The sequence below is a fragment of the Agrilus planipennis genome, unplaced genomic scaffold (genome assembly GCF_000699045.2).
Source record: "Agrilus planipennis isolate EAB-ADULT unplaced genomic scaffold, Apla_2.0 scaffold367, whole genome shotgun sequence".
NCBI lineage: Eukaryota > Metazoa > Arthropoda > Insecta > Coleoptera > Buprestidae > Agrilus > Agrilus planipennis.
Window position 1 is genome coordinate 133,840 of NW_020439066.1, and position 15,008 is coordinate 148,847.

Sequence of the window (15,008 nt, forward strand, 5' to 3'; positions counted from 1 at the left end):
GTAATGTATTCTGTTATTGAAAATTTTGGTGGAGGCGCCGGGACAATTTTAAACAAAGGTTAAAATTGAAGTATAATTCAGGTTTAATTGAAGCAGATTGATGAATTTTCATCTTTAAATTATATTTTCTTCCTTATAGTCACAATTATGGATCCCAATTTATATTTTTCTTTTGCAATTGAATTAAAATTTTTAATGTAATATGCAGTCAACCCAACATACAGAATACATTACTTTGTTACGTGAAATTAATTATTTGTTTACTAATTGTTATTATATTATAAAATTTGGTTGAAAACCCATGAATATTTTACATTATTAAATCAACTGCTTTTTTATCGAGTCCCAAATTGCTTCATTCAATATTATGAGGGATTGTATTGAATTATGTTTTTAAAGGGCTTCTCAATTGAACTATTACATGTAATTGCTAAATTGCTTGGTTGTTATCTTCTGTCTATTATCATCGCAAGTTCAATGTAACTATTTATTTAAGATACTATTCTGATATTATCAGTTGTATGTAGGCATAAAAATTATTATGATAAACGCTTTCATTTATAAATCTCTATCTCTATGTTGCATACGTGGTTGTAATATCTAAATATAATTTTTGCCGTTAAATATTATAGTTTAAGAAAGGTTAATCAATAGTATAGGAAACAATCATGATTGAACAAAATATTTTACAACCTGGACAATCCATTAAACCTGAAGTTACAAAAGACGCGTCTAAAACAATGATTAAAGATCTGTATAGCTTGAATTGCGATAGCATAAAAGAGTTAAATGGTTACGACGATAAAAATTATATAGTTTCAGTGACCAGCGTTACGGATAACGCATATATTGAAAAAATAAGTGAAAGTGGTTATGTGTTAAAAATTTTGAACTCTCTGGACTCCAAAAATCCTTGCTTTATAGAGGCGCAAACATCTTTATTAATTTTCTTGAGTAAGAAACTCTTTAAGTTCTAATTTCCCTTTTGGGATTTTAATTTTCTAACTAAATTATAAATGAAAAGAAAATATAGAGTGGAGGTGCGTGTCCAACCAGTCATAAGACTGACGACATTATATGAATGATGAAGTTTAATTAATTTGACGATTATTATCATTGACCAAGAAAACGGAATTTGAAAGATAAAGTGGGCTGTTAACTCCGGCAAAATTTATCTAGAAGCTTTCCTTTTTGCATTGTTAAATCAATTCGTTTTCCTTTTCGCAGTGNTAGATGAAAATAATGTGCATTGTCCGAAACCTGTAAAGAACAAGTACGGTCAATACTTTTATACAAAAAAGTTACAAAGTGGATATCATATAATTAGACTTCTCGAATTTATACCAGGAAAATTGCTTCATGAAATTCCCGTATCCAATAACCTATCGTTTGAAATCGGAATATTTGTTGGGAAATTAGACAAAATACTTCAAGTAAATTACTTCATTTATCTTATTCAAAACAGCTTAATACTTGAAATATTATTTTAAGAAGCAACCCGTAACGTAAATATCTTTTTAGGGTTTTGATAACCCTGTTTATCAATCGCACAGCTCCATTTGGATGCTTAATTCTGTTCCACGTCTAAAAGAATTTACTTTTGCAATTAAAGAAGATAATAAGTTACAGGTTTTTCTGAATATTATAAATAATTATGAAGAAAAAGTTTTAAAAAACTACGATAAATTTAGAAAAGGACTAATTCATGGAGATATAAATGAGCAAAACTTAATCGTTGATGGAAATTCCGATACAGGATGGTTTGTATCAGCAATAATTGACTTCGGAGACAGTCACTATTCCTGTTATTTGTTTGAGATTGCCATTGCCATGACGTACATCATGCTTACCACTAAAACTCTTGAATCAGGAGGATTTGTACTTGCAGGATATTTACAAAATGTAAAATTGTCGGACCTTGAATTATCACTGTTAAAGGTGAAAACTTTGTTTTTAATTAATAATTATATTCGCTGTTTTAACACAGCAATTCGCGTTTTTCATTAATACCACAGGGTTAATAAATGCACACATTTTTAATGAAAAGTAAACTGTGTGTGTATTTATTTTTATTTTTTTAACTTAAAATTTACCTCACCCATGTAAGTAGCCAGTTAAACTAACTTTTATAATAATAAACTCATACTTCTAATGATAATTCATCCTAAATTCTACATACATTCTTTCTCATGTTAAAAAAAAAACATGCAAAATAGTTGTTTGACATTAACATACTTCAAATTAAGAAAAACGTTTGTAGATTTGCATTGAAGCAAGATTAACCCAATCTCTCATGTTGGGTGCGTATTCTTTTCTAAAAGACCCTGAAAACCACTACATACTTACTACAGCAAGAGAAGGATGGAATCTACTTGAAAGGCTAAGAAGCAAACCCGATGAAGAATTATTGAAAACATGGAGAAACGTATTGGACATTTATTAAAAGTATAATAACGTACATAAATATTGTTGTAAATGTTATACTTAACAGAATAATGCTAAAACTTATAATTAAATAAGACAGTGCATTAGTATTTATTATTAATGCTCTCTTCTGATAAAGATTTAGATGTACCTACACCTTACTTATACAATATTTTTTGTATTAGCATTAAGCACCATTAAATTTCCTAAATTTTTTTGAAGACCTCATCGAAATCGGTTAAGAAATAACTAAATTATACGTTTTTGAAATTTCTCCTACATTAATTATTACAAGTGGCGCCTAATATTGTTTACTACGGCAATCCTCTAAAAGGGCAATGTACTGAACTTGACCTAGTCTCGAAAAGTATGATGGCCGCCATCGTAACAGCCAATCAGGTGCGTCGAATAAGCTTATTACAATTACACCTGCATAGTTCAGTTAGTCACCCGCGATGTCTTGGTTGGTGTACTTCGCTGCACTAGATTTTAAGTTATAATTACGTAAAAACGTAATAATTATTTTAGTTAATTAATTTTATGTCTGTCCTGATTACACAGTTTGGCTATGGCCCTTTCTGTTTTGTTTCTACTTCCAGTAGTTATGGAAATTTGCTTATCTATGGAAACTTCTAACCGTTGCCCAATTTAAATAAACATAACCAACAAATTTTACGTAGAATTTAAATCATAATTTTCTTTCTGAAAAGCCTTTTAGTAATTAAATATACTTGGAAAGATAGTTGTCGTTTATAGAAAAGTAACGGGTGGTTTGAGTTAGTAATAACAAGTGTGTAGTTGATAATTCGTACTAGTAATGATTGGAAGAAGCTTAAGAAAAATATAAAATTACAATTTAGTTTTTGTATAATTTACATTATTAATTGTATTTAAAGAAATGAGTTTCAATGTGTTTCATAGTGATAGTCTAAAAAAACGTGTGTTTGAAACAAAACCAGCTGATAAGGATGGGTAATTATTCATTCACCTAAATGTCGATTGTATAAATTGAAATTGTTTTTTTTTTCAGGCTTTTGTTAACCTTACATCATCGACAATTGAATAGAGAAATAAGGCTGCTTTATGCAAGTTTTAATAAGACTGGTAGACTATTAGCTGTTTCAGATCACAGTAAAAATCTTTTCATACTTGATGTCTACAATAACAGATGTTGGGGTTTTCCTAGTAACATATCTTCAACTGCTCTTAAATTTTCTGAGTTCAATGATTATGAGTTAGTTGTTGGTACAAATTATGGTGAAGTACATATTTTACATGTGGAAACATCTAAACCTATAGCTACACTTACTGGTCATACTAATTCTGTTAAAAGTATATCATTTATGCCAGAGTTGTTGTGTTTAACTGCGTCCAAAGGGGAAGGCTTAATTTGGGATTTTAAGACATTTTCACGCTTGCAAGTCCTCTCAATTGAGTCAGGATGTACTTTGAAAATTGTAAGTTTAATTACTTAATCAGTTTAAATAATTAGTTATTCTTTTTTGATATTGTATTAATTAAAGCTATCATATTTTTACTTAGGCATTATTTATACCACAAAAAAGTTATATACTGGCAAGTGTAAGTAATGACACTATTTTGATATGGAAATATTCTGATTTACAATGTATTAAGAAAATTTCTTCAGCTCCGTGGTATAAAGGAAAAATCAGTTGCATATCCATTACAAGGTGCATATTTAATTAAGTTATTATTTTTAAGCAATTAGGACCTTCTTTTTTAAACTTGAATAGTTCAATGTTTGTGTGTATTTCAGGGAGTCCTTAACTTCTACTACAAATAATAATGCTAAAAAGATACAATTTCATAAACTTATTTTATTACATTTATGTTTATTTATTAATTGATTAGCCTAAGGTCAATCAGTGTTGTGCTTATGAATTATGTGCTTTATATTTTAGAAATGGGAGAGTTATGGTCTTAGGTGGTTATTCTAATTATCTAGCAGTTTTCTTGCTGGATGACTTTTCACTTTCTTATTTTATCGAACTATCAAGCTCTGTACGTTCAGTTAAAGATATCCAGTTTATTCCGCAGCCTTTTGACGGTGGGGCCCATAAACTGCTTACAATTTTAGCAGGAAACGGAATACTTTATTTTTATGACATGGAAGCAAACTGTTTCATAAACCAAATCAAAAATGCTCAGGAAATAGCAAAGTTCAGTATTTCATCAAATGGTGAACATTTAGCTTGCATATTTAACGAAGGATTTATGAATGTTTATAAACTTAATTCGTTACTAAAAAATTCACGTTTCAAAAAAGCACAAACAAGAGGATCTGACCAATGCAAAATTAACTCATTTAAAATAAAAGACTCTTCTTCTGTAGAAGTAGAGGTAAATTTTGCTTGTCGATTATTTCCAAGCGTTATTTATAATTTTATTGTAGGTCAGGAAAATGCTGAGTATCGAAAAATTGAAAAATATTTTGAGTATCTTTGGAAAATACCCAGATCATTTTCGTTTACAAATTTGGACACAGTTGCTACAACTACCAAAGAATAATGAATTGTATAATGGTTTTATAAATAATGTCTATCAACGATGTTTTCCTGATCTAGAACGAAAATATCCCCTAGAAAATAAGTTGTATCTAAAAAATTTACGCAGATTACTATCAAATTTAGTAACATGGAGCCCATTTCTGAAGGATGTTTCGTATTTACCAATATTTGTATTTCCTTTTGTAAAAATCTTTAGAAATAATCCTGTCGTTTGTTTTGAGGCTGTTTGCACAATAATTAGTAAGTGTGTGTCATATAGTTTACTTATTAAAGTTGAATGAAAATGTAGAGCATCTTTTTTTAGTTAATTGGTGTCAGTATTGGTTTGAATATTTCCCACTACCACCTGCTAATATTCTGGGAATAATCGGGAATTTGTTACTGGAACATGATCAGGTTTTAGCAGCCCATTTGTCAGTTTTATCACACCCAAAAACATATATTTGGCCATTGTTAGAAACATGCTTTTCCGAAGTTCTTACCTCCGACGATTGGTGTTGTTTGTGGGACCACATTTTGACAAACGAACCGTACTTCTTACATTTTTGTGTAGTTGCGTACAATATTGTAAACCGTGAAGTGCTCCTTTCTTTGCACTCCAGAGATGAATTTGAATATTTTTATCATAATGCAAACCCAATTGATATTAAAAAAGTGATTTCAAAATCTTATAAATTAATGAATAGCACATGTGAAAGAAATCACCCTAAACAGTATTTATATGAATTTGCAAAATTAGAGGAGGGCCATTATCCAAAATGCATAGATTCTCCTTCGATTATATTTGTGGATGGTACAGATCCTAAAGAACTACTTACATTAGAAAATGAAAAGGAGACGATTCAAAAAGAGGAAGAGCATTTGGAAGATATAATAAATAAGACAAAAACAAAAGTCGATGAAATTAAAAAAGAGAAAACAAAAAATGAACTATTAGAGAGTAAGTACCAGCATATTATAGCTTATCAGTTTACAATGGCTTAATCAAGAAATATTACACAGAACTGGAAATCGCTTGTAAAGAAGAAATAAAGAATGAACGCGAACAGATTCAGAAAAGGAGAAAGAAATTAGAACAAATGAGAATGGCTTTATATAAGGAAGAATTGAAACTATTGGATGCATATCAGGAAAAACTACAAAAAGAAAATGTGCTCAAAGAAGAACAAAAATTAACTAAAATGAGAAATGATATTGAAAATACTAAGAACAATGAAATATTAGAAGTTGCAAAAGCTGAAAACGACTTTCTTAGGAATTATGTCAGCATTGTTAAACAAAAAATTAACATTGATAGTGCCTTTAGCAAACCAAAAGAACAACATTCATTAACACAGGAACAAATGGATTTAAAGTCATTGCAAAACCAATTGCATGATTATATAAAAGAGGTAAAATTTACATGAACTATGAGTATTTTCTAAAAAAAAATACAAACGTTAAGAGCATTTTCTCATTGTAAAAGTGTTCCATTTTAGGTACAAGATGATAACAAAAGAACCGACTACTATAAAGCTCTGTGTTTAACAACCAGTAAAAATATTATTGAGAATTTAATTCAACGAGTTCAATTCGAATTAATAAGTGAAAATAAGGAGAAAGACAAGGTAAAGGAGTGTGCTTTTTAACTAAAATAATTTCGTGATTACCCAATATAGATATGTTACATATTTAAACTGGTTATGCTATAATATGTATAATTATACTTATGCGTACTTTGGGTTGCCTAACCATAAGTGTAAACTTTTTAAATTTTCTTATCGTTTCGTTGAGCTGATTGCAATATTATTTCAAAAATATCACTCTATTATCTTGAAAATATATACCATGTAGTCTCCATGATATGTACTTTCAACTCTTTTGAAATTGCTCGATTAACCAAAATAAAAATACACATTTCCTAATAATATTATCGATAGCATAGGCTAAAGACTGTTATTGTTTCAGTTAAAAGAATTAGAATCTGCATCGCTAGATATTGAAAAAGGGGTTTCTTCTTTATTGAAAAGTATTGGAAGCTCAGAAAATTGTGATAATAAGGAAATATCAGAAAGTCCACCCCAGTGTAAAAGGAAACAAAGAAAACTAAGGTTTAGAAAAACTCGTTCTTCTGTAAAATAGCTATCTTCTTATTAAACATGTTCAATAGTATACAATAGCCATTATTTTATTATACCTGTATAAATATACAGCTATTAAGTAATAGCTTTTCAGAACGACTGGTAATAACATGGCTCATGGGTGCATGACAAATTTTTGCGCAAAAAGTTTTCCTAAAACACTCTGTATACATACAAGAAAAAACCGTTTAAATACAATATTGCGCCTTTAAATTACTAAACATTCATTAAGGAGTTAATTTGAATTTGGAATATTGTTTTTGCATTAAATTTGAATAAACTTAAACCCTTGCTGAATTAAATTATAATCTTAACGGTTTTGTTTGGCGAAACTATCCATTACTATTTTATCATCCCGTCTAGCCGTTCCGTCTGCTCGGTCTTTGACCGCTGGAATCTTAGCCCCATCGTTTGTGGGTCTTTTTTTCCAGTGAAAACTTTAGGCAGACAATAATCTTGTACTAAAGCAATTTGCTGGTAATGACAATTTTTGTATGGATGGTAAAGCAAATAATTACAATAATTTTCAGTAGGTATCGCATTTTGAATAAAATTGTCGATTTGTATTTGTAATTTATAATAATGACCTGTACATCGACCTTTTCAGAAGTCAGACATGTAGTGGCGGGGGTGTCTTTTCTTTCAAAAGAAATTTCGCCAATAACAGTGTCCGTAAACAAATCTACGGATTCTGATTCGCTTACTGAATGCTGTTTTACACTGTAGAGGACAAGAGAAGCTATCATAGCAAGGCGAACATTAAGGCTTATAAAAGTGATACGTACAGTACATAGCATATTTGGTTGTGTTTTTGTGAAGCAACGTTTCATGTTGACACTGTAGCAAACCATTGTATACAAAATATAATTGCAAAGTTATTTATCTGTGTAATATGAGTTATGTGAGCAGAAATAAATTTGAGGTAAGTAATGCTGTTAATTTTAATGCTACGTGATTTTCATTTGTGCGTAGTGTTTATGTGAAACAGCTGACTTCTCGAACAATGACTTCCAGTATCAATTTTGCCTACAAACTTTAGGTTTTTGTTTATTATCGTTATCATTATGTTAGTGCGAAAATACTTATAGCATACTGATATTAAGCCTATATCCTGTTTAATGTTAATTGTTAGTTTGTCTTTGTTTGATGAAATTGTGTAAATCGAATGTGATCCCACGTAGTATTTTTGTAGTAAAAAAAAAACAACTTAAGATGTAGCCCAACTGTCTGTTAAAATTTCATTTTTCAAGCATATTTATTTTCGAATTTGAGATTTTAAGGCAATAAACATACAATCTATTGATCTTAACCTTACAATAACTGTAAATTTGCTAAATGGTGAGAAGGTGAATGCACTGATTTTCCTTGTAATAGGTAGCATGATTCACATGTGAATTCATTTGATATTCGACTTATTGTATTTAAAATATCTACAATTAATAGTGCTAGTTGAATTTAACTAGCTTTATGTAAGCATATTTTGTTATTCTATTCTTGCCTGTGATATCAGTACCATTCTTGTTTACAGCACTTACCCCTTTTTTTTATTGAAGTCACTATATCTAATTTTCATATTTTGATGATGTTCATTACACTGGCTTATATCTATATTACATTACTTTATTTTGTTTCTCTTTAATTTATTTTTATTTTATTTGCATGTTACTTGCATGATAGTCTGCTCGCAAACATATCCAAGAAGAGTCTGGTAATTTAGATGTCCTGGGACCTGAAAATCGTTCTTGGTGGCGCCAAAAGAGCAAAAATAAACAGTTCAATCAAAGTAATTCCAGTATGACTGTGGAAACAGTGAAACAGGTTTGATATGTGCAATAGTTATATGTGTAAATGTCTTTTGGCTCTTTTTTTTCTCAATTTTATTGCACTTTATAAATTGCAGTAAAAAAGTGCTTGCTGTACATATTTGTTTCAAATCTATTGTAAATGTATTTACCTAATTACTGTTATATTTAACACTTTATCTATTTTCAGCTTACAAAAGTGTTTTGTGATGATGAAGCACTTATAAACAAGAAGCTGCCAAAAGAACTAATATTAAGAATCTTCTCTTACTTAGATGTTGTATCATTATGCCGCTGTGCCCAAGTTTCAAAAGCTTGGAATGTTCTAGCTTTAGATGGTTCAAATTGGCAAAGAATTGATTTATTTGATTTTCAGAAAGATGTAGAAGTATGCTATTATAAAGAAATAATAATTTGTGTATCACTTCAGTATGTATTTCAGGGCCCAATAATTGAAAATATTTCTAGAAGATGTGGTGGTTTTCTCAGACAGCTATCTTTAAGGGGTTGCCAGTCCATTGCAGATGGTTCAATGAAAACATTAGCTGCATTATGTCCAAATGTAGAGGATCTCAATCTAAATGGTTGCAAAAAAATAACAGATTCAACTTGCCAGGCTTTAGCAAAACATTGTGTTAAAATACAAAAACTTAATTTAGATAGTTGTGCTGCAATCACAGACTTATCGTTAAAGGCACTTAGTGATGGTTGTCCTCAGTTAACACATATTAATATTAGTTGGTGTGGAAATGTTACTGAAAATGGTGTTGAAGCCTTGGCAAGAGGTTGTCCTAAATTGAAAAGCTTTATTAGCAAAGGATGCAGACAAATTACATCAAAAGCAGTGGTTTGTCTTGCTAGATTTTGTGAAGGATTGGAAGTTGTAAATTTGTTAGGATGTAATGTGAGTCCAGTCAATTTACAATTAATTTTCATAAAAAGTTCTAACATTGGAAAATCAATCTTTTGCAGAATTTAAGAGATGAAGCAGTCCAAGTCCTGGCAGAAAAATGTAATAAATTACATTATTTATGCCTCTCAGGATGCTCTCAGCTTACAGATACATCCCTGATCTCCTTAGCTCAACAATGCCCCTATCTTTCGACATTAGAAGTAGCGGGCTGTTCTCAATTTACCGATGCTGGTTTTCAGGCATTAGCAAGAGTATGTAATATACATTTTATTGTCCTTCCACCACCCTCAACCACCCTGACCTTTTTATGCGGTATTCAGTCAACTGCAATAGTATTTGTTAATAATTTTGAAAAACATACTACTATTTGCAGCAAAGATGGTATGCTGCTCATATCATAAATTTAATGTAATTTTAATTGAAATTAATATATTGCTTTTCCAGAGTTGTCGGTATTTAGAAAAAATGGATTTGGACGAATGTGTATTGATTACAGATGCAACCCTTATACATTTAGCAATGGGGTGTCCTCGAATAGAATACCTGGTACACCTTCTTGGCATTTTTAGTAAGAGACGTTTAACATAATTAGTTTTAGACACTTTCTCATTGTGAACTGATAACTGATGAAGGAATTCGACATTTATCAATGTCGCCATGTGCAGCCGAAAATTTGACCGTTTTGGAGTTAGATAACTGCCCTTTAATAACCGATGCTTCTCTAGAACATCTCACATCATGCCATAACTTACAACGTGTAGAACTTTATGACTGCCAGCTAATTACCAGAGTTGGAATTAGAAGACTACGAGTAAGTATTTTGGAAAAGTTGGAATCATTTCTTTTTGATCTCACTGAATATTAACATTATCAACAACTACAAACAATAAAGTACTTTTAATCACAAAATGCTCATTTTCATTAAAAATTTTCCTCCCGTAGTGTCTATTATGTTTTACATCCTCCTACACAAGTGCTTTAATTTCAGAGTCATTTAACCAACATAAAGGTGCACGCTTATTTTGCTCCAGTTACTCCTCCTCCTTCAGCAGGTGGTTCGCGCCAACGCTACTGCAGATGTTGTATTATTCTTTGAGACTGCTGCCCGCACGGCTTTGATGATCCGTAACAATTATGTGTTTGAGAACACAGGGTTTTGTGCGAAAACAAAAATGTAATCAACGAATAGCCTTCAATTTTGTGTGCGCAGCCAAGTTCCTCTTGAACTTGGTTCTTTGACATTTGAAGGTCGCAGTTTACGATGGTATTGCATAAAAAAATCAAAAAGTGTACTTACATGAATTTACCAGTATCACTGAAGAAATGTTTGTTTCTTATGTATCTATTCAGACCACTATATTTTTATGCAAGAAACAGAACCTGGAGAAACATTTTTAAAAACAAAAATGAATAGATAGTGGATTTTTCTAGACTATAGTGGCCTTTTGTAACGGTTGTGACCCATTCCTGATTTTTACACCCTATTCAACCTTTTTCTTTGTGGTGTACGTAAACGTTGCTTTTTCGTTGCCGGTGTACTATAATAATTGCTTAAAATGAGGTAAAAGCAAAATAGATTTCTCAACAAATAGTATTAACTGCAATACAAACCTTGTAATCGTAAAGTATAAAAGAATATTAATGTAAACATCAATTTATTTAATTCATAATCTGACACTGTCGTTATTTATAGTATGTGTATGAGAATTAGTAAGTAACCTCTTTTTTGTATCATTTTCCTTTTCATATGAGGCAGTATTTAATTTTAATTTACTGAAAGCTTCTAAAAGCTCATGATTTAAATGTTTGTTTTTAATTTATGATGTAAAGATTTTGCTAAATACCACACACTCTTGTATATTTACGATTTCAAAGCTGCAACAAGTTTGTTAATATAATGTACATATATATTCGTGAATTTAATTTAAATCAAAAATTGATGATTAGCTACTAAATCGTTACAGTATTACACATTTAGTTGCTACCATTAATTATTTATATTTATATACTTTCGGATAAATAATTGTGATAAAAACTGCTTTTGTTTCTCATACTGAAATAAAAATAAACTAAGGGTACTTATGCTATTATTTATTCATTATATGTATTTATTAAGTATCGAAGTCCCGTGGCTACGCCCCCTGAGACAAAAGACATAACATCCAGTCGAGAACTTTAATTAAATATGTTGTATCATTATGCCGCTGTGCCCAAGTTTCAAAAGCTTGGAATGTTCTAGCTTTAGATGGTTCAAATTGGCAAAGAATTGATTTATTTGATTTTCAGAAAGATGTAGAAGTATGCTATTATAAAGAAATAATAATTTGTGTATCACTTCAGTATGTATTTCAGGGCCCAATAATTGAAAATATTTCTAGAAGATGTGGTGGTTTTCTCAGACAGCTATCTTTAAGGGGTTGCCAGTCCATTGCAGATGGTTCAATGAAAACATTAGCTGCATTATGTCCAAATGTAGAGGATCTCAATCTAAATGGTTGCAAAAAAATAACAGATTCAACTTGCCAGGCTTTAGCAAAACATTGTGTTAAAATACAAAAACTTAATTTAGATAGTTGTGCTGCAATCACAGACTTATCGTTAAAGGCACTTAGTGATGGTTGTCCTCAGTTAACACATATTAATATTAGTTGGTGTGGAAATGTTACTGAAAATGGTGTTGAAGCCTTGGCAAGAGGTTGTCCTAAATTGAAAAGCTTTATTAGCAAAGGATGCAGACAAATTACATCAAAAGCAGTGGTTTGTCTTGCTAGATTTTGTGAAGGATTGGAAGTTGTAAATTTGTTAGGANTTTATATATATTTTTATAATTAAACTATAATTTATGGTATGATGTATAGACAGCCCAACATACACCAAATATTACAATTGTAATAGTGTAATCACAAAGAATGTTGGAAAGCGTTTCTTCTCATGGAAATAACTTTATTAGGTGAAACTCAACACTATCCTCTAACAAATCACAAAATATTATGAATATAGAACTAATTAATTGATTAGTAATATATTTAAAGATATCTGTTTAAATTTGGTTAAAAACCGTTACACTTTTTTACGTTAAATTACTAAATCTACATAACTTTATACCTTTTTTGACATGCTGCTAGATTAAATAATTTGTAGATCAAATAAAAGTACACAAATTCGATTTGGTAATTTTGAACAAGCGGAGATATTAAAAACAATATTTATTTAAATTTAAAGAACTACAGAATTTCTCTATAAAAACAAAGTGTTGACACAATACAGTTTTAATTGCAAGGATTTTAGGCTGCATCGGAAAGCTTAAATGGTCAAACACATTATTGATAATGCATAAAGTTAATTTCTCTGAGATTTGCTGCATAGTTCATGGTATTTCCTCCAGTTCTCCTGAAGTAAACACGGCTTAGATGATTTGAAGAGATTAGGCGAAAATCGTTTTCCATATCTAAAAAAGACCGATAAATTAAAATAAATGTTTAATAAATCAGAGGAGACATTAAATAATAAATAATTACTTACAGTAATAGTTCAAAACATTGAAAGAAAGGAAACCACAACCAATAAGCAATTTAGGGATATAACACATAAAAAACAAACATAACTTTATTTGGTAATAAGTATTTCAGAACTAAGAAATTTCGTACAACTGTTAATAAAAGCATTTCTTAAAGATATTTCATTTGATTTATGAAGTTACCTTTGGTTGTTATTTTCCATACGAACTTGTCTGAGTTTTTCAAGGTAGCTTGCGATATCTGCACGACTTATGAATTTCTCTGGGCGTATGGGTCGCACCAACATTTCCTGTCTTTCGCCCATAACAAATGCAAGAAAAACAACCAAAAATAGGAAAATTCGCCAATAAATCATGCTTGCGACCTGCAAAATTAAAACACTATCGTCCGATCTTTATTATTAAAAATAGTGGGCAACAGTTCTAAGTAAAGTCACCCAATGAAATACTATTATAGCGGGGTTACACTAAAATTTTTGTTTAAAGGGTTTATCTAACTCACTTTGTGAATAATACGAAAACGTAACAATACAGAACTTCGTTTAAATTTACCTATTTTCAAATTTCGAGAAACTATACTGTCCCTTTTTTAACATTTTGTGCTTATATACCATTTATTTGAATGCGAATCGACTCGATAAGAAACGATAACCGACGAGAAAAATATATCGCATGATTTTCCTTTTAGCTTTTAGAATCAAATTTCAGAATCGTTTTTCTAATACATTTTATCATAGGAACAAGAAAATGAAATGGACTTCTGTGAAATTGAAGCAGGGTTGCAAAAATACTACAGTAAATAATTTACGTTATGCATTAACTTTACAATAAATAATGGAAATATTTTCAATTGACCATTAATTTTGTTTTACATGTACCTATTAANCAATAAATAATGGAAAGATTTTCAATTGACCATTAGTTTTGTTTTACATGTACCTATTAATTTTTTCTTAAATGTTCTTTGATCCTCACCTCAGTGTTACCACCTGTTTGGCCAATATACGTATGTGGCTTCACAATTGTTACAATCATATTTAAGGTTTCAATACCCCTTTACGTATGATTATTACTTAACAATTTACCTAAATTGGATTTATTAACCGTTATCATATTTCTTTTTTATTAAATATATAATTGTGGTCATATTTGCCATGCAGTATGTAAATTCAATTTTAACTTTTGACTGAATCTTCACGCAAACACATTAAATTAATAACATAAAAGTATTTAAATAATAAAACACACAAGGTGTCCTGAAATCATAGCTTTAAATCGGCACTATTATATAAAGAACCACAATTCCGATCCAATGTGTAATTCCTGAATATATCTCCTTTCAATTAGTTTTAATTATGTCCTATTAAAAACTTAATTTGCATAAATACCTATTTAAAACTTTTCTCTTTAATACACAGTAATATGTAGGATACGTGACATTTTCAATTTCCAGCCGTTTATGGAAAGCATGAAAGAAAGCATCAGTAAACTAAGTAGGTGCTACTTCAAAATTTATTTACACGCGTATAAGATTTCTTAACTTAAAAATACTGCTATTAATGCGTTTTAGATGTTCATTTCTAAATCTGCTAGTACACGTAAATGTTTAACACAAGATAGGTACTGCAAACAAAGGAATGTTGTTGAATGACGATTATGTACTATTGATGAACAATTTTATGAATTATTACGGCTATTTTATTG

The 15,008-nt window shown here is 30.2% G+C and overlaps 3 protein-coding genes across 6 annotated transcripts; all 3 read left to right on the top strand.

Annotated features, from left to right (window-relative positions):
• Positions 1-558: 558 nt before the first annotated feature.
• On the top strand, positions 559-2,534 carry LOC108742761 (hydroxylysine kinase). Its single transcript, XM_018478074.1, has 4 exons — positions 559-954; positions 1,234-1,433; positions 1,522-1,938; positions 2,261-2,534. Exons 1-4 carry the CDS (start codon positions 669-671, stop codon positions 2,441-2,443), a joined length of 1,086 nt encoding a protein of 361 aa, XP_018333576.1. The 5' UTR covers positions 559-668; the 3' UTR covers positions 2,444-2,534.
• Positions 2,535-2,634: 100 nt separating this feature from the next.
• On the top strand, positions 2,635-7,103 carry LOC108742760 (TBC1 domain family member 31). Its single transcript, XM_018478073.1, has 9 exons — positions 2,635-3,396; positions 3,455-3,881; positions 3,967-4,115; positions 4,347-4,785; positions 4,838-5,192; positions 5,257-5,892; positions 5,955-6,343; positions 6,431-6,559; positions 6,900-7,103. The coding sequence occupies exons 1-9, from the start codon at positions 3,323-3,325 to the stop codon at positions 7,071-7,073; spliced, it is 2,772 nt and encodes a 923-aa protein (XP_018333575.1). The 5' UTR covers positions 2,635-3,322; the 3' UTR covers positions 7,074-7,103.
• Positions 7,104-7,723: 620 nt separating this feature from the next.
• LOC108742755 (F-box/LRR-repeat protein 20) lies at positions 7,724-11,855 on the top strand. Of its 4 annotated transcripts, none has more exons than XM_025977110.1 (8): positions 7,724-7,994; positions 8,750-8,890; positions 9,065-9,262; positions 9,317-9,778; positions 9,847-10,038; positions 10,232-10,333; positions 10,386-10,598; positions 10,776-11,854. In XM_025977110.1, exons 1-8 carry the CDS (start codon positions 7,965-7,967, stop codon positions 10,881-10,883), a joined length of 1,446 nt encoding a protein of 481 aa, XP_025832895.1. In that variant the 5' UTR covers positions 7,724-7,964; the 3' UTR covers positions 10,884-11,854. The 4 variants fall into 4 exon arrangements, with proteins under 4 accessions (XP_025832895.1, XP_025832897.1, XP_025832898.1 ...); XM_025977112.1 differs by lacking the exon at positions 7,724-7,994 and adding an exon at positions 8,019-8,111 and having other exon boundaries at positions 10,776-11,855; XM_025977113.1 differs by lacking the exon at positions 7,724-7,994 and adding an exon at positions 8,050-8,138 and having other exon boundaries at positions 10,776-11,855.
• The last annotated feature ends 3,153 nt before the right edge of the window (positions 11,856-15,008 follow it).